This window comes from Heptranchias perlo, chromosome 38 (assembly GCF_035084215.1).
Source record: "Heptranchias perlo isolate sHepPer1 chromosome 38, sHepPer1.hap1, whole genome shotgun sequence".
NCBI lineage: Eukaryota > Metazoa > Chordata > Chondrichthyes > Hexanchiformes > Hexanchidae > Heptranchias > Heptranchias perlo.
The window spans coordinates 17,072,508-17,098,356 of NC_090362.1; the positions used below are offsets into that span (position 1 = coordinate 17,072,508).

General features: G+C 42.9%; 1 protein-coding gene across 2 annotated transcripts in view; it reads left to right on the forward strand.

Moving 5' to 3' along the window:
• LOC137304823 (collagen and calcium-binding EGF domain-containing protein 1-like) overlaps positions 1-25,849 on the forward strand; it is a 122,055-nt gene that overhangs the window by 86,253 nt on the left and 9,953 nt on the right. Inside the window, exons 1-5 of one of the 2 annotated variants that reach the window (XM_067973562.1) lie at positions 3,984-4,118; positions 5,787-5,921; positions 10,675-10,812; positions 13,972-14,078; positions 20,246-20,363. In XM_067973562.1, the coding sequence (XP_067829663.1) occupies positions 4,109-4,118; positions 5,787-5,921; positions 10,675-10,812; positions 13,972-14,078; positions 20,246-20,363 (508 nt within the window). In that variant the 5' untranslated portion in view covers positions 3,984-4,108. Of the gene's footprint in view, positions 1-3,983; positions 4,119-5,786; positions 5,922-10,674; positions 10,813-13,971; positions 14,079-20,245; positions 20,364-25,849 lie in introns of those variants that run through there. The other variant, XM_067973561.1, reaches the window with a different exon arrangement.

Genomic DNA, 25,849 nt, shown 5'->3' on the forward strand with positions numbered 1-25,849 from the left:
AGACCTGGACATCATCCAGGCTTGGGCTGATAAGTGGCAAGTAACATTCGCGCCAGACAAGTGCCAGGCAATGACCATCTCCAACAAGAGAGAGTCGAACCACCTCCCCTTGACATTTAACAGCATTACCATCGTCAAATCCCCCACCATCAACATCCTGGGGGTCACCATTGACCAGAAACTTAATGGACCAGCCACATAAATACTGTGGCTACAAGAGCAGGTCAGAGGCTGGGTATTCTGTGGCGAGTGACTCACCTCCTGACTCTCCAAAGCCTTTCCACCATCTACAAGGCACAAGTCAGGAGTGTGATGGAATACTCTCCACTTGCCTGGATGAGTGCAGCTCCAACAACACTCAAGAAGCTTGACACCATCCAGGACAAAGCAGCCCGCTTGATTGGCACCCCATCCACCACCCTAAACATTCACTCCCTCCACCACCGGTGCACTGTGGCTGCAATGTGTACCATCCACAGGATGCACTGCAGCAACTCGCCAAGGCTTCTTCGACAGCACCTCCCAAACCCGTTACCTCTACCACCTAGAAGAACAAGAGCAGCAGGCACATGGGAACAGCACCACCTGCACGTTCTCCTCCAAGCCACACACCATCCCGACTTGGAAATATATCGCCGTTCCTTCATTGTCACTGGGTCAAAATCCTGGAACTCCCTTCCTAACAGCACTGTGGGAGAACCTTCACCACAGGGATTACAGCGGTTCAAGAAGGCGGCTCACCACCACCTTCTCAAGGGAAATTAGGGATGGGCAATAAATGCCGGCCTTGCCATCGACGCCCACATCCCATGAACGAATAAAAAAAAAATTGGCTGTCGTGTTGTACAACATTGTCTGCACTTCAAAAGCACTTCATTGGCTGTCAAGCGGTTTAGAAAATATTGAGGCCATGAAAGGCGCTGCATAAATGCAAGTTCTTTCTTTCGTTCTTTTCTTTACTTATAAACGCAACTTACCCTGGGCCAGAAAGCATGGCGGCCATCAATTATTTGAACCTGTGGAGGCTGGAAGTGAGACCGCTTGGCAGAGTGGCATTTATCCCTTTGCAGGCAGGTTAATGCTATGGGAGTACTATCAGTGCGTTTGATTTAGAGGCGACATCATAAGATGGAGGGGATAAAAAAAACACAAAGGCAAAAACACAAAAAATAGGAGGAGGAACTGCACTTTGATGAGATGTTACTTCATGTCAGGAGCATTCTCTCCTGTGTTTACTGCGTACATTTCTAATGTGGCTGTTACTACGTTAAAGGCGCTATATAAACGCAAGTTGTTGTCCTCTGTGCGGACTTGAAGTATTTACACATTGCGTTGCCATCATTGCTGCTTGGAAACCTTTTCTGTACAAGAATGGAGACTCTGAGCTTTTTTTTTCCATGACCACTCTTCTGGATTAAGTTCAACTGTTCTAAACTCACTTCAACAGCATGTGAAGTGAGTTTCGAAGAGTGGTACTCCAAATATGGGCTGGAGTTGCCAACTCCCACCTCCACCTCCAACCAGTCAAAGTCTTTTTTTCCACCTCCAATATTTGCATAATTAATGAACAAAAATATTCAAAGAAATTGAAAGCAAACGCACAATTTTTTTTTCAAATGCCCTCATGATTTTTCTGCCAGTCATGTCCAGGAGATTAATCTTTAATTCCTGGAGACTCCAGGGCAATCTTGGAGAGGTTGGCAACCCTAATATGGACTGGGGGCCATTGGCAACCTACCACGCTCACTAGTAGCCCTCAGTAAATAAGCTAGTCCATGTGTCCGGGGACTCCATCCACAATCCAACAGCTCGGGCATAGCAAGATGAATTCATCGGCTGAAGCAGCTAGGTTGTAAATTGACCCTGCCTACTGGAGTACAGGTTGAGTAATAATTACTTGTACATTTAGAAGAAAGAAAGGTATTCTTGCATTTATCTAACACCTTTTACAACATCCCATAGCACTATACAACCTATGAAGTACTTTCTGAAGTGTAGTCACCGTTGTAATGTAGGAAACGCAGAGGCCAATATGCACACAGCAAGCTCCCACAAACAGAAATGAGATAATGACCAGATAAACAGTTTTTTAGTGATGTTGGTTGAGGGATAAATAGAGACCAAGATACCAGGGAGAACTCCCCTGCTCTTCTTCGAAATAGCATCATGGGATCTTTTATGTCCACCTGAGAGTGAAGACGGGGCCTCAGTTTAACATCTCATCCAAAAGACAGCACACTCCGACAGTGCAGCACTCCCTCAGTGCTGTATTGGAGTGGCAGCCCAAATTATGTACTCAAGTCTCTGGAATAGGATTTGAACTCACAACCTTCTGACTGAGAGGTGAGAATGCTACCCACTGAGCCATGGCTGATATCTATAATTTCCTGTATATTTGCATATTTCTTTTTATTTGTTCATGGGATGTGGGCGTCGCTGGCGAGGCCGGCATTTATTGCCAATCCCTAATTGCCCTTGAGAAGGTGGTGGTGAGCCGCCTTCTTAAATGCTGCAGTCCGTGTGGTGAAGGTTCTCCCACAGTGCTGTTAGGAAGGGAGTTCCAGGATTTTGACCCAGCGACGATGAAGGAACGGCGATATATTTCCAAGTCGGGATGGTGTGTGACTTGGAGGGGAAAGTGGAGGTGGTGTTGTTCCCATGTGCCTGCTGCCCTTGTCCTTCTAGGTGGTAGAGGTCGCGGGTTTGGGAGGTGCTGTCGAAGAAGCCTTGGCGAGTTGCTGCAGTGCATCCTGTGGATGGTACACACTGCAGCCACAGTGCGCCGGTGGTGAAGGGAGTGAATGTTTAGGGTGGTGGATGGGGTGCCAATCAAGCGGGCTGCTTTGTCCTGGATGGTGTCAAGCTTCTTGAGTGTTGTTGGAGCTGCACTCATCCAGGCAAGTGGAGAGTATTCCATCACACTCCTGACTTGTGCCTTGTAGATGGTGGAAAGGCTTTGGGGAGTCAGGAGGTGAGTCACTCGCCACAGAATACCCAGCCTCTGACCTGCTCTTGTAGCTACAGTATTTAAATGGATGGTCCAGTTAAGTTTCTGGTCAATGGTGACCCCCAGGATGTTGATGGTGCGGGATTCGGCGATGGTAATGCCGTTGAATGTCAAGAGGAGGTGGTTAGACTCTCTCTTGTTGGAGATGGTCATTTGTCTGGCGCAAATGTTACTTGCCACTTATGAGCCCAAGCCTGGATATAGTACTAGCGATGGAGGACGCAATGAATGAGTCAGTACTACTGTTATTGTATGGACCTCTTTTGAGATATAGCTTATGACATCAGAATGATTTGAGGAAACACAGAAATGAAACATCTGGTATATTGCTGCCTGGGTAAAAGAGTAAGGCAGATGGAAATTGGGGCTGTATCCGCTGACAATCAGTTGGTGACGAACCCTGATTTAGAATTAGATTTAATGCAGAACTTTACTTTGTCGTGTTTCATTATCAGTCCTTTGTGACAGTATCATAAACCTTACTTGTCACTCGCCAATCTATTAATCTTTAGCTATGGGGTCAAGGACAGAGGCCAAGATGATGTTACTCCAGCTCTTACAAAGACAATTCTGGTTCTCTCCCATTCATTCTTCTAATCGAGTATCTCTGGTCTTTGAGCAGCAAGTTCTTCACATTCATAGTTAGTTTATCAACTAAAGTTTCACTTTGTGCAATGAATGCTGACTCTGTGAAAATATTCAAGAGGGAACTGGACATGCTTTTGACCCAATGGGAAGTCCTGGGAGCAAGACATGAGGGAGATAAAAAAAAAATAACATGCGACAAATCTGAACAAGGGCTTAAATGAAGGATTAAGTAACTTTATCTTCAACTTCCTCTCCACACACACACCCCTCGGCCCCCTTCCTCAATCTTGGCTCCATAGTCACCAGCTTTTCCCCACCCCCTCTCCCATTGACGAATACATGCGTATAAAAGGAAGTAGCGAGGCAGTGAGAAGGTCGCAGAGAGAGAGAAAAAGATCATAGGATTGCAAGTAGAAAGAGAGAAACAAAAATAAAGTTCAAGTAAAGGAGGTCGGAGCAGAAATGGGAACTGTACAAACAGAACTTAATTTATGACAGTACTGTGAATGAAAAATGCTGTTTGGTAAGCTGGATGTCCTGGTTTACAGCAGTACATTTGAAGCATTCCATTGAATTGTATTTTGCCAGAAGGCCCTTTAGCGTGTGAAACTTCAAGCTATCTTCCTAGTTCTGTCATGCAATTAAATTATTGCATAATATGTGTGTTTATATCATTAAAAGGTAAAGGCAAGTATTTCTGAGTGTTGACTTGTTTTGAACTCTGTTAACATATTGATTTTTTTTTCCCCTTCCTTGTTTCTTTTATGTCGCATGAAACATATTTCCACTCTGTTGTCTCAGTGCCAGCTGTAAACTTTATCTTAGCAAATCTAAACAACCCAGCAACCTTGCTGTGCGTGAGGACTGGCTTTTAACACCTCAATGGTTACATGTTTGAGCCATGGGAGTGGTCGAAACTGCTACCCGCTTGTGTGTGGCGAATTCCATCAATTCCCAGCTGAGCTGCTAAGTAGGTGGATCTCGCTGTGATAGAAAGGCCGACCGCCCTGTCTATCTCCAATCCAGTCTGAGTTGTATCTACCCAGTCTGAACTGGCCTACCAATCAGCATAGGCATCGGAATCAGGCAACTGCTGTGCTCTGCAGAGAGTTGCTTCAAGAGAAATAAAGAAATAGTGAATGATCAGGCAGATTTTATACACGTGCAGCACGACCTACAGCAAAGGATTTTTTTTTTTAATTGGCTCTTTGCCACGAGCTATAATGCTACAGCATTGGTTTCTAACATGGGAGCTCACAGTGCAAATCCCAGTCTCGATGAACCTTTGAACTTGGTGTTTCTCGAGTGGAGTGAGCTTCACAAGTTTGGTTGAGTTCTTTGTGTCAGCTGTGGCGCGCATGCTGCCCTCTGAGTCAGAAGGTTGTGAGTTCAAGTCCCACTCCCACTCCAAAAACACGAGCACAGAATCTAGGCTGATACTTCAATGCAGTACTGAGGGAGTGCTGCAAAGTCTGGAGATGCCGTCTATTCGGATGAGATGTTAAACCCAGGCCCTGCCTGCCCTCTTAGGTGGATATAAAAAATCCTATTTTGAACAAGAGGAGGGGAGTTCTCTCTGGTGTCCTGGCCAATATTTATCCCTCCACCAACATCTCTAAAACAGATTGATCATTTATCACATTGCTGTTTGTGGGAGCTTGCTGTGCGCATATTGGCTGCTGCATTTCCTATATTACAACTGCTACTGCCTCATTCTTCAATCCAGCTTGTTCACTGGCAGATGATCCTTCTCTTACTTTTAATCTCCAATCTTCCTTGTCTTTATTTTTTTGTAATGATTACAACAATGATTATTGCTTCTATAAACTTTCATCTCGTTTCTCTTCCTTCATTGCATCCTTGCCGTGTTGAAATCAAAACTCATTCCCCATCTCCTCCTCTAACCTATTCTTTCCCAGAACCTCGAAACTGTGGCAAGCCTTATCTCCCATCATCTTTCCTTCGACAATCCACACTTTTAAAACCCAAACTTGGTGCTACCTCACCACTAAATTTATCCCATCTTCTCTCCTACTCTCTTCAATCTTGGTTTTCTGTAGATTGGGATGTCTCAGTGCAAAATGGAACCTGTTGGACCATTCTAACCTCATTGGCGAAACATTGGGAACATCCATGAAGTGTTATAAACCTTCCAATGCAGAGGCTGACTGGGCATTTTCTTCATTTCTAGATATTGATGTCTGTGCCGGCTCACCCTGCGAACAGCAATGCACTGATAATTTTGGACGCGTTGTGTGCACGTGTTATCCTGGATATCGCTTTGACCGAGAGCGACACAGAAATTATCAGACACCCTACTGCTCAGGTGAGATCTTTAATTTTATTAATATACTGAATCGTCGATGGGATACTGCACCCTCCTATGTGTTATCATTTCAGATGCTACATATTATTTATAAAATTATAAAGCAGGTATCCTGATGACTCAGTTAGTAAATATACTGCCTGGTGGGATAATAGGTCATACAGACAAGGAAAGTCCCATATTGAATGTATAGTCTGTCCTAAGTTAGCTGATCTCAGCTGGGATGGTGGTTAAGGGGGCGTTACAGTTGGCCTCAGTGCCAGGCAGGGGTCAAATTGGCCAGGGTTTCTATTCTTGATCCATTGACCCATGCTGGAAACTGCAGGTGTGTGGGCATTGGGTGAGGACAGGATTTGGGCCAGTTGTGATGGCCCTCACGATAAAATAGTTTGCCCACACTTGACGTCTACGCCCACAAATGAAGAATGGCCAATTAGATGAGGTTCTGGAGGGCATGTGGCACCTCTGGAAATGTGCTAGAATCCCAAAAAAGTTTGGAGTGACTGGAAAGTTGAACTCAGGAATCTTGAATTCACCATCTTTATTTTGTCTGATATCCACATTAATTAAAAAAAAGTTATTCCTAACTTGTACCATCTACACCATTTAATCTCTGACAAGACGTTAATGAACATGCTTGTGCCATCTTCTGCAAAGCCATGTGTAATTAACCAGGGTGTTGTCATTCCAGTCAGGTGACAGGGGTTACGATGATGCTACAAACCAGATTGTAGCACGACTCAAGAATCAGGAATTGCATTAACCCGGACAAGTTTGTCACCTTGACAAATTAATCCCACCAACCCATCCATAATCCTTCCATCCTTTGTCTCTCCAGAAACACATCCAATTGCCTCTTGAATTGATTAACACCAGCCCGTCTCGATGACCTCTCCAATTAACTTGTCCATAACTCTATTATTCTTTGGGTGAGAGTGTTCCGCCTAACTTCTCGTATTACGACTAACTCCCTCATTTTCGACCTATATTTCCTGCTGTTTGAACCCTTTGCTGCAGCGAGCTGTGGATCAGAATAACTTTTCCAAATAAAACAAGGCCACCTTCCTTAGCCTGTCCTCGTCACTTAAAATTCCTGATACCTGGAATAATCTTCGTTGCTTGCCTCTGAAGCCACCTGGATATTTGACAAATTGTAATGAGCAATATGGCTTTGATCTTAATGATGACATTAACAATGCTTTCACAGATCTTAACTGTAATAAATGCAAATCCTTTCAATCAGAGCGCAATATTTCCACTGTAGTGCTTTGAGGAATGAGGAAGGTGTGTTGGTATCTGTGCCTGTTCATCCCACAAACAGTGCGGTAACACGGGACGGTGTGCTCTTCGGGCTGTTCCCCGGGACGCACACCGAGACAGATATCACCTGCGGCTGGAAGACCATCAACTCGATGAAGGAGTCTGCCCGAAACCTGCCGGCCTTCCAGCTGAAGGAGCTGTCCACGACCGAGTGTTGCCGACTGGCAACTCCAAGGTCCAGGAGTACGTGCTGCAGGACGCACTGAAGCGAGGCGCGGCCTACGCAAAGGCTCTGTTGGGAAAGGCCACCGTATAAAGCCTACTCACCCTGCATTGCATAGAATGTATTAGAAAATATGTATTGTGTTTTAAAAATTGTAACAATAAGATCATAGTGTATACGATCTGTATTGTAATTCTTTGAACTGCTGTGCTGCATTTTGTGCCCTTTATTTGAACTGTGTGTAAATCGCGTGTATCTTTAAATTTTATGGAATAAAGTATATTTTGAAATTTTTTAAAAAGTGCTTGAGGAATGAAACTCAAATATTCCAGAATAATCTAGTAAGCCTGATTTTATAAATTATGCAATGACATACTTAGTGATGCATCGCAGGTTGTGTAAAAAAAATTAGTGGTTGTCACAAAGTGTGAATTACCCGTTTTGGTTTAATTAGAGATGAAACCATGTCTGTATCCTAACTCGTACCAAGTCCCGTTCACCCATCACCCCTGTGCTCACTGACCTACATTGGCTCTCAGTCCGCCAACGCCTCGATTTTAAAATTCTCATCCTTGTTTTCAAATCCCTCCATGGCCTTGCTCCCTTCCCTATCTCTATAACCTCCTCCAGTCCTACAACCCTCCGAGATCTCTGCGCTCCTCCAATTCTGGCCTCTTGCGCATCCCCGATTGTAATCGCTCCACCATTGGCGGCCATGCCTGCAGCTGTCCAGGCCCTAAGCTCTGGAATTCCTTCCATAAACCTATCTACCTCTCTCTCCTCCTTTAAGTCGCTCCTTAAAACCTACCTCTTTGACCAAGCTTTTGGACACCTGTCCTAATGTCTCCATATGTGGCTCAGTGTCAAATTTTGTTTGATAATCGCTCCTGTGAAGCACCTTGTTGTTGTTGTTGTTGATTAGATGGGCCGTATTCCCCTGGTTGAATTAACAGCTACGTATCTTTAACGTAAAATTATTTCTTATGGTTATGCAATTGACACCAAATTGTGAAGTGGTCCATGTCCTCCATCACTGTCCTGCGTTGTATGTTTCTCCACTGTCATATGAAGTACCTTTTGGATGGGATTCAGGAAGAAGAGAGCCTGAGAATACACCAAAGTGGTTTGTTCCCTATCAACAGTGTTAAATTGCAGCGGCATTCATAAGACAGTGGGAGTCTTATGAAAAACATTTGTTTGAGTTTTATGAGAGGTCTTAAAGATGTTGAATCTGAGATAAACGAAGCTTAAACGAGAAGATGAAAGAAGACTAAATTTGACATTCAGGGAAAGGACATTTGGAGACTCATAATACAATCAAGGAGAGTCAACATGGTTTTATGAAGGGGAAATCATGTCTGACAAATTTATTAGAGTTCTTTGAGGAAGTAACGGGCAGGGTGGATAAAGGGGAACCAATGGATGCAGTATATTTGGATTTCCAAAAGGCATTCGATAAGGTGCCACATAAAAGATTACTGCACAAGATAAGAGCTCATGGTGTTGGGGGTAATATACTGGCATGGATAGAGGATTGGCTAACTAACAGAAAACAAAGAGTCGGGATAAAAGGGTCATTTTCAAAATGGCAATCTGTAACTAGTGGGGTGCCGCAGGGATCAGTGCTGGGGCCTCAACTATTTACAATATATATCAATGACTTGGATGAAGGAACAGAGTGTCTTGTGGCTAAATTTGCTGATGATACAAAGATAGGTGGAAAAGCAAGTTGTGATGAGGACACAAAGTGTCTGCAAAGGGATATTGACAGGTTAAGCGAATGGGCAAAAATTTGGCAGATGGAATATAATGTGGGAAAATGTGACGTCATCCACTTTGGGAGGAAAAATAAAAAAGCAAAATATTATTTGAATGGAGAAATACTACAAAATGCTGCAGTACAGAGGGATCTGGGTGTTCTCATGCATGAAACACAAAAAGTCAACATACAGGTACAGCAGGTAATCCAGAAGGCAAACGGAATATTGGCCTTTATTTCTAGGGGGATGGAGTATAAAAGCAGGGAAGTCATGCTACAAATGTACAAGGTGCTGGTGAGACCACACCTGGAGTACTGCGTACAATTCTGGTGTCCTTATTTAAGGAAGGACATACTTGCATTGGAGGCAGTTCAGAGAAGGTTCACTAGGTTGATTCCGGGTATGGAAGGGTTGTCTTATGAGGAAGGATTGAACAGGTTTGGTCTATACTCGTTGGAGTTTAGAAGGATGAGAGGAGATCTTGTTGAAACATACAAGATTCTGAGGGGACTTGATAGGGTAGATGCTGAGAGGATGTTACCCCTCATGGGGGAATCTAAAACTAGGGGCATAGTCTCAGAATAAGGGGTCGCCCGTTTAAGACAGAAATGAGGAGGAATTTCTTCTCCCAGAGGGTCGTGAATCTTTGGAATTCTTTACCCCAAAAAGCTGTGGAGGCTGAGTCATTAAATACATTCAAGGCTGAGTTAGACAAATTTTTGATCAGCAAGGGAGTCAAAGGATATGGGGAAAAGGCGGGAGAGTGGAGTTGAGGTAAAAATCAGATCAGCCATGATCTCAGTAAATGGCGGAGCAGGCTCGAGGGGCCAAATGGCCTACTCCTGCTCCTATCTCTTATGGTCTTATGATCTTATAGAACTTCCCTTATTGTTTAGCAGTGACTTTATGTTAACACAAATGTTCTTAAAAGGGTAGTTGACCGATTGTGGGCTTTCTCGTACTTGTGCTCATAAATATATTTTTAGTGTTTCTTTTATTTTCGTGCTTCACATCATTATTTAAATTATAAATAAATATATTTGTTGCTTTAACTGATAAACCATGGGTCTACCGCACTAAATTGACTATGACTGTAAGTGTAGTCATTGTTAATCTCTGAGTATGCAACTCTGCCAAGGCAGAATGTAGGAAAGATACATCTTCTAAATGGTGGGGGACAGGGTTTGCTTACGGGAACTGCAGTTAACTTATTGAATGACACAATGGTTTAATAAAAACCTAAAATCTAAAAGTAACGCTGCCCGCCTTCTGGTCCAACTGACCTTCACGTAAGATCAGGCGCAAATCACTTACGCCCAAACTTCCTCAATCGTTCTGCCCTGGAAATCGGCATAACGCTGCCATTACGCATTCGTTTGGGTGCAAAGTCACAGGAAATTCCGGGCCATAATCTTTGCCCTGTCTCACAGGTGATCACTTATGGTTTTTGTGATGGTGAACGTCTACTATTTTTAGACCAGTAACATGTATCTACTCCTGTTCTCCACAGATATAGATGAGTGCTCAGAAAATAATGGCACACTTTGTGATTTCAAATGTATCAACACACTTGGGAGCTACAGGTGCGAGTGCCAAGAAGGATTTTACTTGAACGCTGATGGGAAATCCTGTCTCAGAGCTATTAATAGTAAGAGAGAATGTTCCTTTTTACTGATCTGATGGGTAGTATAAAATAGAATGATGTAAAAGTCGCTCGAAAGATTCTGCTGTTCAGTTTCAAATAAAATCATTGTTATTGATGATTAAATTTTCTTTTCCGGGAAGAAAAATCTAGTTTTTAAATACGTTCAGTACGAACAAAGAAGTGTTCAAACAATTCAAACAGTTCATCAAGAAAGTCAGTTTTGCCAAATCCTCTCAGCTTTGATAGAGATTGAAAGTTGTGAGGATATTAAAATCCTTCAGTTAGTAATGCAGTCATGCCCCGAGTCCATTGAAATCAATGGGCCTCACCCCTCCCTATCTCTGTAACCTCCTCCAGCCCTACAACCCTCCGAGATCTCTGCGTGCCTCCAATTCTGGCCCCTTGCTCATCCCCGATTTTAATCGCTCCACCATTGGCGACTGTGCCTTCAGCTGCCTAGGCCCTAAGCTCTGGAATTCCCTTCCTAAACCTCTCCGCCTCTCTACCTCTCTCTCTTCCTTTAATATGCTTCTTAAAACCTACCTCTTTGACCAAGCTTTTGTCACCTGACCTAATATCTCCTAATTTTTTCTGATAACGTTCCTGTGAAGCACCTTGGGATGTTTTCCCGTGTTAAAGGCGCTATATAAATGCAAGTTGTTGTTGTTGTGATGGGAACACTTGCTATTTTTACTTCCTCCTCGTTTCAAAAATAAACCAATGGGGGTGAATTTCCTCGGGGTCCCTCCAGCTCTGCTGACGAAACTTCAGTGAAACTTCAGCGGAAGCCCCGTTTCATGGGTAAACAGGGTTTCTGACGAACTTCTGCCAAAGTTACAGCAGCAAGGTGGGAGAGGCCACCAGGAAATTCCCCCCCATCACATGCCGAGAATGCCTGTAATTCGCACTTGCTCCAGAGGTGGCGCTGTAATCCCCCAGTCAACAGGAACATTTTGACAATTTGTTCAAATGTTTTTCTGCTTACGGAGCTAAGGACTTGCAAAGTGCTTTCAAACGAGCAAACTCCCCTCACCAAACAGCGATTAACTCTTATTGACCTTAGGCTATTAAACTTTGTGGTCTTAAAGGGACAGGCCAACTTGGACACAGTTCCCCTTTAGCAGCAGAATACTGCATTGTATGTTACATGATATAACACTTCTGTCATTATAAAACATCGCACTGTTCGGTTTACCATAACTCCAAGGGAGCTCGGTTAACATATTATAGATCTTGTTTAAAGAGCACGTTGCAATTTAAATGTGTCTGTAGCATAAAAATAAGTTTCAAAATGCCACCGGTCTGGCCTCGCTTAATCTCCTCAGACATCCTATCACTTCTTGAATGGGTTCTTGTGAAATTTGAGCCAATTAGAAAGAACATTGTGTGTGGGTGGGATGGGCTTGATGGATCAGTTGGATCTTTTCATTTTTTGCATGTTTATGTTTTATGTACTTTAACATTTCACTTCACTGTCTCTGAGCATAAAATTCTTTCCAAATCCCAGATCTGCTTGCCACTTCTGATTATCTGAACAAGGCCATTCAGTCCATTGTGCCTGTGCCATTGTTAAATCTTCACTCGAAGTTATCTACTCTAATTCTATTTCCTTATGGAGTCATAGAAACAATCTTCATTGCTACGTGTAACAGATACTGTAACTTACCATAGAAACACTATGGGAGATTTACTAGTTGGGAATAAAAGGTTGTTAAATGCTTGTTACAAGTAGGAGAATCCACAGTCTGGATAATGTTAGACCATAGCACCTTGAGAGGCATCATAAATCATAAACACCTCAAGTGACGAAGGAGGAAGCCTCCGAAAGCTTGTGATTTTCAAATAAAATTGTTGGACTATAACTTGGTGTTGTAAGATTGTTTACATTTGTCAACCCCAGTCCATCACCGGCATCTCCACATCACCTCAAGTTCAAGCAGTTTACCACGGTCATATCAAACCCATGTCTTGGAATACACACTGGACTGTGTTATTCTTTAATATGTAGAAAATAATCCCATACCATGTTTAGTTTGCAACTTTTCTTTTTAATACCAGCTGGTCTGTCATAATGGACAGAGGCAGAGTAGATTCCTCTTCATGTAACATGTGATTTGGTTAAATTTGTCTTATTGCCCATGCAAGATCATGCCTAAGATGATGTCTACGATAACACACCTTCATGGGGACGTAAACATGTGATTCCTTCATCTTCCTTGTGTGTCCTTTGCTGATTTGATTAGGTAGAAATTGTGGGTTCACAGTGGATCAAAGTTGAGCAATGGGTGAGGAGGCAGTGGAGATGGCTGTAAGGATGACATTGGAACATAGGAACAGGAGTAGGGCATTCAGCCCCTCGAGCCTGTTCCACCATTCAATTATCATGTATCTTAACTCCATCCACCCGTCTTGGTTCCGTAACCCTTAATACCCTTGCCTAACAAAAATCAATCTATCTTAATTTTGAAATTTTCATGAGAATGAACAAATTGGGGAGCAGGAGGCTGTAGAAATGGGCAGATCTTAGAGTAGGGTCAGCAAAAAGAGGAAAAAAGTAATGGCTGCAACCTTGAAGTCAAGTTTCAGGGGATAAACTAATGTGGAAAAAGTAGTGTCTCTAAAATGTATAACCTGCAGATAAAGTTTCCTTTTACAGTTCCTCGGACAAAAAGACTACCATAAGCTTTTCTTTTCCAATTTTTCCTCCCCTCTTCTGAAAACAAATTCACAAGAGCCCCCAGACCTCCATTACCTTCACTCCTCAGCACCCAGTAAAGCTTCTTCCTTTGCCACAAGTCAACTAGGGCAATGGCAGATGACCTACTCCCAATGGCACTACCAATGGCCACTCTAAGAGATGCCACGGTGGTGTAGGCTAACTCACCCTTTTCTTCCTTGCCTTTGCTGGCACTTCACCCAGACAACCTGGTTGAGTGTGGCAGGGCGGGGGGGGGGGGGGGGGAGGAGGCATGCATGTGAGAAATTATGGGATGGTGGAATAGAGTGTCTGTATCCTTATGCTCCTCTGTGTCGTGTTGTTGAACCAGCATGCTGCTGAGCTGCATTGCCAGCTTGCTTGGTGATTAAAAGTGCCCAGAGCTTCAATACTGGAGTTGTGACTGATTAACTAAGGAAGACGTTCACTGTTCCTCCCTCTTTCAGACAGCAGTCCGATCAAATCCGAGCACCTGATGAGTGCTGGCACTTGTTCAGTCACTTGTGAAGACTTTATACAGATGAAGCAGACTCTGGCACAGCTCAAGCAGAAGGTAATCTACCATAATCCTCATTCCATGATCTATCTACGTGAATCCTGCCATTCACGTTGGCAGTAAAGTGTTACTCTTGCCAGCAAATCCTGTTACGCACTCCATTGTTAATATGTTAACTTTAATGCCCTGGCCAATATTTATCCCTCAATCAACATCACTAGAACAGATTATCTGATCATCATCACATTGCTGATTGTGGGATCTTGCTGCACAAATTGGCTGCTGCATTTCCTACATTACAACAGTGACTACACTTCAAAAAATACTTCATTGGCTAAGGGATAAATATTGGCCAGGACACCGGGGAGAACTCCCTTGCTCTTCTTTGATTGGCCATGGGATATTTTATGTCCACCTGAGAGGGGAGATAGGGCCTTGGATTTGAAGTCTCATCTGAAAGATAGCACCTCTGACAGTGCAGCACCCCCTCAGTACTGCATTGGGAGTGTCAGCCTGGATTATGCACTGAAGTCGCTGGAGTGGGGCATGAACCCACAACCTGCTGATTCTGAGGCAAGAGTGCGACCCACTGAGCCATGGCTGACAGCCATGATTACCTCTACAATATGTATATATATAACACTGGCCTTGGGTGGTAGGCAATGAATGAGTCAGTACTACTTTATTGTTTCGAGTATAGAGTTCTTTTGAGATATAGCTTATGACATCAGAATCATTTAAGGAAACAAAACATCTGGGATGTTGATGCCTGGATAAAAGAGTGGGGCAATAGAAATTGGGGCTGTATCCCCTGACAATCAGTTGGTAAGTAGCTCAGAGGCAAGAGTGCAACCAACTGAGCCCAGCTGACTTTAGAGAGGCTAGAATGGCCATGGACGCATCTCCTGAGCACTGTCCTAGGATCCCCAGCTTTGTTACCTTATCCATGTGGCAATCTTTCACCTACAGTGAGTATCATCAGACTATTTGACTGTTGGAGCACCATCCCCAAACCTGATCTGTACTCTTCCAACTTCCACACATGTGCACATGTCACCGGATAGACCAGGTGTTGAGGCCAATTGTAATGACCACCAACTCCCACCCTGGTTGAAATCAGCTTAGCACACACAGAGAGACATGTTCGAAAATCTGAGTCGAACAGGAAAAGGTGTTGGAATGTTTTTTAGTTTGGTCAAACTTGTGAATGTCAGGTGAGCTTGGGTTCTGAGGCTGGCTTCAGCTTATTTATAAAAATAGCTCAATATGGCTTTTGTTGCAAGACATAAAGATGCTTTTATGGTTAGATTAGTCTCAAACCTATTATTAGTTACTGAATCAGCTTTGTGGGTGGTTGTGGTGAAGATACACACCTTAATTCTGAATGGCTGTTTGTTACTAGGTTTTGTTTTTGTTTATTAATTTATGTTGATGTTAAAACACTAAAGTTTGTGAGCAAGTTCATTCAAAAAGGCAGGTCTTAAAAAAAATGGAAAAATAATTTTGAACCCACCGACATTTAATGGACTTTTAATCTTTGTTTTAATAATAAAGATCGAATGATATTAATCATTGGGTAAGTGTATAGGGCAGTATTATACAGGTGCAACTAGCACCTCTTGACAAGCCCAGAGGCTGTATTTATGAATTAGTGCTCTGTATTGTGGGACTTATTATTTACACTGAACCAAAACAATGCTCTTTATTGTTAAAGGAGCAAGTCTTTGTGGAAAAAGTTATTTTTAAAAATTTGTTTGTAGAGTCATTCTGTGAATCAGTTTGAGACATTTTGATGTAATAAGCCGCTGTGTAAATGCAAGTGTTACAAAATGACACGCAACTCTCCTGGCTCTTTTCCCTCCCAAAACTAAACAAAAAGAGATTTGTCACAACCTTTTTTTATAATAGTATTAGCCCTTTAAATTAATTATTTTCTGCAGTCTGTCTCCTTCCTTTCCAGAAGGTAGAGACTCATACCGGAGTATGTCATACCTCTAGACTCGACTATTCCAATGCTCTCCTGGCTGGCCTCCCGCCTTGCATCCTCAATAAACTTGAGCTCATCCAAAACGCTGCTGCCCGTATCCTTTCTCGCAGCAAGTCCCATCCACCCATCATCCCTCGCTGACCTATACTGGCTCCCGGTCTTGCAATGCCTCCATTTTAAAATTCTCATTTTCATGTTCAAATCCCTCCATGGCCTCGCCCCCCTCCCTATCTCGGTAACCTCTTCCATCCCTACAACCCTCCGAGGTCTCTGCGCTCCTCCGTTTCTTGCCTCTTGCGCATCCCCGATTTTCATTGTGCCACCACTGGCGACTGTGCCTTCAGCTGCTTCGGCCTTAAGCTCTGGATTTCATTCCCTAAACCTCCCCGCCTCTCTGCCTCTCTCTCCTCCTTTAAGGCACTCCAATTACCTACCTCTGACCAAGCTATTATCTCCTTATGTGGCTTGGTGTCAAATTATGTCTGATAACGCTCCTGCGAAGAGCCTTGGGACATTTTACAACATTAAAGGCGCTATATAAATGCAAGTAGTTGTTGTTGTTGGTATGGCACCATGAGTGCTGGCAGCCTCCTGTACATTATCCAAATGGTCATGTGTGAAATAACCGTGGCCGCGTCTGCCCCCTCAGGTGGATGTAGAAGATCCCACGGCACTATTCGAAGAAGAGCAGGGGAGTTCTCCCCCGGGTCCTGGGCAATATTTATCCCTCAACCAACATCACTAAAAGAACAGATTATCTGGTCATTATCTCATTGCTGTTTGTGGGACCTTGTGGCAAAAAACACAGAAAAAGAAACCCAGGACCAAAAAGGGAGGAGAAAATCTGGAAAATTCCTCTCCGACCCCCCCCGCCCCCACCTCAGGAGATCGAAACCAGTCCAGGAGATCACATGGGATCGTGCTTACGTTAACTGTTAAATCGCTTAACTTTTATAAGATGCGATCTCCGCCCCAGCCAAGAAAGTACAATTTCTCCAGGTCTTTCTGTGCTCCCAGCGACCGCCAGGTTGGACTTTGTTTCCTGGAATTAAATCTGGAACTCTCTTCCCCCTAAAAGCTGTTGAGGCTGGGGGTCAATTGAAAATTTCAAAATTAAGATTGATAGTTTTTTGTTGGGCAAGGGTATTAAGGGTTACGGAACCAAGGCGGATAGATGGAGTTAAGATACAGATCAGCCATGATCTCATTGAATGGCAGAACAGGCTCGAGAGGCTGAATGGCCTCCTCCTGTTCCTATATTCCTACGTTCTTAATTACTCACTCCTCCACGCATGTTTACTGGAGTCCTTTGGCCCATCAGGAAAGAAATTATGCTCGATTCTAGAAACAATGGGATAGACGCCGAATGATTCATGGATTTTTTTTAAATGCAAGAAGATGTAGAAAAAGGAAGGTTGCTATGGCTTTAAGCTGGAGGATATGTGTCGCCCACCTCCATCTCCTGACTTCAGGACCCCTCCCCTCCACTGGCTCCACCATTACACAACTACCAATGATTAAAAAAATACTTGGAATATTTTTGCCTTATGTTCTTCCAAAATATCATTTTCAACTGTTAGAAATGTTTAACTAATGTACAGAGGCTTTGCACTGATTGCCTAAATTATATATCATTTGGGCATGTTGGTGGTGAGCCGAATTTAATGTGAGTGAACTGCTGTTTAATCTGTGAAAGATTAAAGTAAGTTTGTGTTTCATCACGGACAAAAACACAGTAATTGAGTCAACTTGTGCACATGCGGTTAAGTTAAAATAACACTGGGAGCTGCCTGTTACAGTGACATATAAATGGTTAACTTTTCAGGGAGCAAGTGTTGTGCAGCCAAACCAATCCTTCCCCACAATCAGAAATGATTCAGCTTGCAAAAATCATCTCCACTCACTGCCCTGTGGTCAAGAAATCAGTGGCACCATCGGGGTCCTTTTCCAAACTGTGAGACGCCCCCAGTCACTCAGGAGGTGAATACTTCCTGCGGTCTGGTGCTGAGTGATCCAGACTAGGGAGGGCCCAAGTTCGAACCTTGCTCGGTGCTGAGTTTGCTGCTCTGAGGCAGGGCAGCAAGCACTGGTGTTTGGTAAGGATGGGATTGGGCCTGATCGTGTTAAATAGCCAGCCAACTGTCACTGTCCAGACTCGCACATGAAGAACGGTCATGACAATGACAGCGAGGTACCACAGAGAGCTGCCAACGTTCAGGAAACAATCAACATTGCTCAGTGCGTAACTTATGCAGTTGCCAACCTATTTCAGATGGGTTCATGCACACCGAAAAAATGGACGAAGAACAATATAATGTGAGTGCATCAACTTTGTCAATCAGAAAATGTACCCATATATCGCAACACATATCAGGGCCTTCAGCAGAGGTGAATAACAGAAGCAAACCATTAAAAAGGCTTATGGTGAACTATAACATCCTTCCGGCCTTTTCATCTGTCTCTGCCTGTCTGTCTTTTTTCTGTTTTAATCAAAGTAATGAGGTAGATTTTGACTTTGCGTGATAGTGTTAAACGGGTGATAGCGTGTCGATTTCCATCTCTCCCCATTTTTGACTTCAATGGAAATAAAAATGGGGGGAGAAGTAAAACGGGCTGCCGACTCGCTATCACCCGCGTTATATTATTCCACAAAGTCAAGGTCTACCCCAATGAGTGATCACAGGCAGGGACTTGGTTTGCAAGAGTTTCTGAGCCCAGTGCTAACGAGGACGGCGCGATAAATACACGCAGTTGAAATGAGACATTTTTGTTGAAGCTCCCAGGTTAGTGACTACATCACCGCTGAGTACAGATCCATTGCATAGTTGGGCTTAACAAGCCAGTTGTCACTATTTAAAAACACAGGAGGAAGAGGGGAGACAATCAATAGAAAATACAAAATAAACAGAAAAGACTGTAATTCCTTGTGATTGCTTATTCTTAAAATTGGATCACTTTTTCCCTCATTACCACAATCTGCCAGTTTTAAAATTGAATCTAGGCATCAACTGAAGACTACTTTTTTGATCGACTTAGTCTTCTCTCCTATTCTTTTCAACCTTGTGATGTCTTGGGCCACAACACCACACAGAGATTTCTCAATTAAAAAAAACTGTAATCACAAAATAGGCACAGATCAGGAAGACATTCCGACCATGTTAGATTCTGTCTCGCTCTAGAGATTTGAGCACAAAATCAAGGCTGACGCTTCCAGTGCAGTACTGAGGGAGTGCTGCACTGTCGGAGGTGCCACTTTTCAGATGGGACGTAAAACCAAGGCCCCGTCTGCCCTCTCAGGTGGACGTAAAAGATCCCATGGCACTATTTGAAGAAGAGCAGGAGTGTCCTGGTAAATGTTTTATCCCTCACCCAACATCACTCAGAGCTACTTTCAGATATATGTTCTCACTCATTGTGCAATGGACTGTGTACACTATCCTATCTTTTATAGGGTTTAGATAGTACAGTGGTTATGGTACTGGAGTAGTAACCCAGAGGTCATGAGTTCATAATCCCACCATGGCAAGTTGTGAATTTGATTTCAATAAATAAATGGTGGGGCTAGCACTAGAAAAAGTGACCATGAAAGATGCTGGATTGTCATAAAAAAAAACAACTTGTTCATTAATGTCCTTCAGGGAAGGGAATCCCTACCTGGTCTGGCCCACACTACAGAGTTAACTCATACTGTCTTCTAAAGTGGCCTCGCAAGCCACTCAGTTATCAGGGCAATAACTGCAGTCTTGCCAGCACTGCCCACAAACTAATAATAAAAAAGATAGGAAACTTCATTTAATCATGATGCTCCCAGAGGCCTCACTGGTTCTCAAGGGCCTCGCTCAAGACATTAACCTTGGCTTTACTCTTTCAGACACTGACTGACCTGTTGTGCATTTCCAACATTCCAGAAGTGAAATTGGACATGAGCAGGGAAGGAAAAACGGACGGTATCGCATTGATCTCCCGTTATGGGTCCACTCCATATTCAGCTCCAGTAGAACTGAATGTTGGTGTGATGGTGCCCGATTTCATCACCTCTCTGTCATCATTAGACATGGCTTAGATCAGACAATCTAAGGAAGTTGAAAATTAGTCTGGGATAGTCAAGATACTGATTTCTGCAGTTGAACCGTTGCAGTTTGAAATAAGCATATTTGTTTTGAATCTATGGGTTTATCAATAAAGGAATGTTTTGTAATGCGAGCTAATAAATAAATCTTACCTTTCCTTTTCCCAGTTGCTGCTCACCAATCTTGATAACTCGAGTGAAAAGACACCGCTGGCGAGGAAGTGCACAGAAACATTGCAATGCCCTCCTCACCAACCTGACCTTCCTGGTGCCCCTGGACCACCTGGTAAGATCTCCCACCTCTTCCCATCAGATACACTACTGTTTAAGTGACCATGAGATACTTTCTGAAAGTCTGGCAAGGGTCAACCCACTACCCCCGACAAAGGAATACATTCTACAAATGCCCCACCCTGATTAGAAGAGGGCACCACTAATACAATTGGCCTGAACGAAACTGAAAAAATAGCAAATCACAATATTATTTTGCCAACCCATATCCAGCAATGTTCATCAGTCGTAGAAGGCATCAAGTGCACTGGCGGAAGTGATGAGTGACCAATACACAGTCAATATAGGATTCCGAAAATTGGGAACAAGCTGGGAATTTGAATTCATTGCAATGAAGGAGGGGAAGATTTTTTCACTTTGCTATTCATATCATAAGTGTATTCTTTAATCTTTTGTGAGACTAATGTGGCGGTATTGTAGCTACATTTTCTGTGTTGTAATTAGGCTGGTTTTCAATAGGCAACGCTTACAGGACAACATTACTTTGGAATGTATCACAAGGGTGTAGCACAATCTCAGGGTTCACCTGATATCATAAACACCATGGATGAAGTTTGAGTGGTTTATGGAAAAGTTATCTGCGCACCTGGATTGTGTAAGAACCTTGAAATGTTTTTCTTTGTTGTATGTGCACTTTATGCAAGACTTGACAGGGTGTTTAAGGATTGGTGTCACTGATAGCACAGTGGTTGATACAGATAGGGAGGTCTCAGGTTCGATGCTGGGTGGGGCATAGCTCATTGCTTTGCACTGGCAACACTTTGAGGGGATGATCTGACATCTGCAGGTCTTACTTCAGTTATGTGAAGAGTCTAGAGAAGCTGGAATTGTTCTCCTTAGAGCAGAGAAGGTTAAGGGGAGATTTAATAGAGGTGTTCAAAATTGTGAAGGATTTTGATAGAGTAAATAAGGAGAAACTGTTTCCACTGGCAGGAAGGCCAGTAACCGGAGGACACAGATTTAAGGTAATTGGCACAAGAACCAGAGAGGAGATGAGGAGATAATTTTTTACACAGCGAGTTGTTATGATCTGGAATGCACTGCCTGAAAGGGCGGTGGAAGCAGATTCAAAAGGGAATTGGATATATACTTGAAAAAGGAAAAATTTGCAGGGCTATGGGGAAAGAGCAGGGGAATTGGGACTAATTGGATAGCTCTTTCAGAGAGCCGGCACAGGCACAATGGGCCAAACGGCCTCCTTCTGTGTTGTATGATTCTATGTAGTTTACCAACATCTCTAACAAGATTGTCATTTTCTTGGAACACACCCCAGGTAGAGTTTGTGGAGGTCAGTTTTATTGATTTTTGGTAATATATTTCGGTACTGGTAGGACTCCAAAGATGAGATTCCATGATTCACTTTGGAGTCAGATGGGGATTTATTTCAACACATGTTGCAAAGGAGCATAACTGATGTATAAAACGTAGTCTATAACATACGAAAGCAATGGCATTTCCTCATACCAACAAGTAAAGATCCAGTGTCACTTCTGCCTTATCACCTGGTGCATAAGTAGGAGCCAATGTCCTATTGCTGCTCTTCCCTCCCCCACCTCATTTACATTGCACCAGTGCCGATGAAAGTCGGACCTGCCAGAAGCAGTATCACTATTATACACGGCGAATAAAATGCCCAGTATTTGTCTGAAATTAATAACAGATAGAAAAATGTGCTTGCAGAGCTGTCATTTGACAAAGATCCCAAGACACCATTTCGAAGAGCGGGGGAGTTCTCCCCAGGCCAATATTTATCCCTCAGCCAACATCACTAAAACAGATCATTGTCATATTGCTGTTTGTGGGACCTTGCTGCGTGCAAATTGTCTGCCGCATTTCCTGTATTACAACAATGACTACACTTCAAAAGTACTTCATTGGTTGTAAAGTGCTTTGGGACGTCCTGAGGTGAAAGGTGCTATATAAATGCTAGTTCATCCTTGTTCCCTGCCACCCAGTTCCAGCTTCAAAAATCTTAATGAATTTTCTGACAGAAAAGTAGATGAAAGAATAGGTTTGTATTAATTAAAGTTGAACTAAGTAAAAGCAGGATAATTAGACACATTGGAACTTTCATAAGAAAAGATTTAAGAGTCGAAGGTAAGAAATATGAGTCAAGTGCAGGCAGGACTGTAAGGGAAGCTGCACCGCACATTGTTTGAACTTTTTGCCTGCATTCAGAAGCAATAAATGGTCCACACGACACTTCAAAAAAGAGCCTGAGGAGATTTTTTAGGAACATGTACTAAACTCAAGTTCTCACTTCCTATTAAGTATTCATTCAGATATTTATAAAGGGAATTTTGCAAGGGGAAAGCAGTGAGATGAGTACGTCACTGTGAGGGAGTAAGAGTTTTTATTATTAGTGTCGAAAATTGGATCCAAGGCATCAGATACTGTATTGATTGTTTACTCCTGACATGACATGTCAAAGTATTCTGTTTAGCATTGAGCCTTCAATATGGCATTAAAGAATGCTTTCGTGACTAAGTAAACTGTTCATGATTATTGTGGCTGCAATCCAATGTAAACTTAAGCAGATGGGAGATTTTTTTTTTCAATTGTGCCACATACTTGCTGCTATCATCCAGCAATTGACAACTGTGCTGGGAGCGATGGAATCAGTCAAGCAATAACCCCAACAAACACGCACGCTAAAGAATGGCAAAATATCGTTAAGGAGGAGGTGCAATCATCAATGTCTCATCAGAGAAATGAGGAGAATGTCAAGAACGTTGACATCCATTGTTCGTGTATGATCACTCCCAGGCTGCCATTATTCATTACAGCTGACAGCTTAGCTCATTTAGTAGCTCCCTCAACTCAAATGAGACTGAGACTGTCACTGGGCGATGCAATTGGATTGCCAACCCGCCAGGATTGTCCTGGAGACTCCAAGAATATCCTGGAGTCTCCAGGAATTAAAAATTAATCTCCAGGACACCGCTGCGAGCAAACCCAGGAGATAAATCATAAGTGCATTTTTAAAAAATTGTTTCTTTCATTTTTTTTGAAGACTTTTGTTTATTAGTTATTAAAATATTGGAGATGGGGGGAGGGGAAGGCTCTTTGACTGGGTGGGGCGGTTGGAGGTGGGAGGTCATGTGATGAAACCTCCAGGAATACGTCCAACCAGACTTTCTGATTACACCGACCTGCAAGAACTCCACCAGTATCAAAGATTTCCTAACCTACACAGCCTGAAGGGAAGTGCTCTGTTAATTACCAGCAGAGCCATTTACTGAAACAAATCTGTAGAATTAATGGAGAGAAACGGAATTATCCATCATCCCTTTTGTCATTTAATCACTCCTGTCCTCCACTCTATCACAGACCTTCCCCTTTGTTCTTTCCCTGTCCCTCTTTTCCCTGGCTCTGTATTTGCTTAAAAGCCGTCCATCTCCAACATCTTCCAGTTCTGATGAAAGGTCATCGGCCTGAAACGTTAACTCTGTCTCTCTCTCCACAGAAGCTGCCTGGCCTGCTGAGTGTTTCCAGCATTTTCTATTTTCACTTCAGACTTCCAGCATCTGCAGTATTTTTGCTTTCGTCTGTCGAATTAACGTTGGATCTTCCATTAGATATCTGATATCTGACAATAGGAATGTAAAGAGCTTGGTGTTCTGATCTAATGTCTGCATAGAATTCGGGTCAGACTGGCTGTCTCATGTAGGATATTAATGTGTGTGAACGCATTATTGTTATGTTTTTGGGTTTTCTTTTACCCTACATACGTTTGGCTTCCGTGTTTTCGACCAGTCTCGCAAGGAAACCTGAGCTTTTTATGTCTTTAAGTGTATTTTGACTTGACGTGATATCCAGGTAAAATTCATAGTGTGTCCATGAAATGAACAGAGAACCTTTTCCGGATTATTTCAGTGACCGTAACTTCACGGGATCCTCCTGGTCTTTGGAAAGTGGTAGAATAATACTACATGAGACCTCATTTTAGCCTTTAAATGCTAGACAGATTTATTAAATAGTAAAAGAACAAGTAAAGAGCAGCAGTAACATACACATACTGTCACAGTGGTTGTTTTGCTTAGCTAGCGCCTGATTGTAACGGAAAGTAATACATAGTTTGCAACTTCTATGATAAGAAAATTAACTATGGCATAGTTTATGTAGTCTTTCCTTTTTCTCATAAACTATGGAAGTTATCTGCCTTAACTAATTCTTTTTGGAGGTTCGAGACAGACTGCCTTTGAAAGTCCTAGATAGACTCATTGATTTGTAGAAGACAAGCTGATAAAGACCCGTGAAGCAGTTACTGGGATCTAGCAGAATTTAAATAACTCAGTTCAATCCAAAAAGAGCAACCGATCAAACACATTTAAACAAATCACACAGAGTATTTGTATTTGAATTGAATGGCTTGGCTCCTCTCCCAAACACTTGTTTTAGTCAAACAGGTTGAGGCTCTTTTCTCTGGAAAAAAGACGAAGAGAAGACCTGATAGAGGCCTTTAAAATTATGAAGGGGTTTGCTAGGATGGATGTGTGGAGAAACTATTTCCAATTGTGGATGAGTTCAGTACAAGGAGGAATAGATATACGTCAGCCGCGAACAAATCAAATAAAGAATTTAGGAGGAATTTCTTAACACAGAGTGTAGTGAGAATGTGGAACTTGCTGCCACATGGAGCAGTTGAAGCAGATAGGATTGACACATTTAAGGGGAGGCTTGATGCATACCAGGGGGGAGAAGGAATAGAGGAATACAGAGGCAATTAGAGTGGGAGGCACTTCAACTATAAACACCAGCATAGACCAGTTGGGCCGAATGGCCTGTCCCTGTGCTGTAGACTCTATGTAATTCTAGGTACTAATCATTGCAAACAAAGTGAAAAAAAAATGAGCTGAAACATACATTCGTCTGTGAGAGAAGCTTGTTTTTAACCCCTTATGTATTGTGACAAAATTAAAGCCAAAACAAAGCTAAACAACATCCAGGCTTGGGCTGATAAGTGGCAAGTAACAGTCGCGCCAGACAAGTGCCAGGCAATGACCATCTCCAACAAGAGAGAATCTAACCACTTCCCCTTGACATTCAACCTCCCAAACCCACGACCTCTACCACCTAGAAGTGGTTAGACTCTCTCTTGTTGGAGATGGTCATTGCCTGGCACTTGTCTGGCACGAATGTTACTTGCCACTTATCAGCCCAAGCCTGGATGTTGTTTAGCTTTGTTTTGGCTTTAATTTTGTCACAATACATAAGGGGTTAAAAACAAGCTTCTCTCACAGACGAATGTATGTTTCAGCTCATTTTTTTTTTCACTTTGTTTGCAATGATTAGTACCTAGAATTACATAGAGTCTACAGCACAGGGACAGGCCATTCGGCCCAACTGGTCTATGCTGGTGTTTTCCAACAACGTTCACCTGAGGAAGGAGGAAGCCTCCGAAAGCTTGTGAATTTAAAATAAAATTGCTGGACTATAACTTGGTGTTGTAAAATTGTTTACAATTGTCAACCCCAGTCC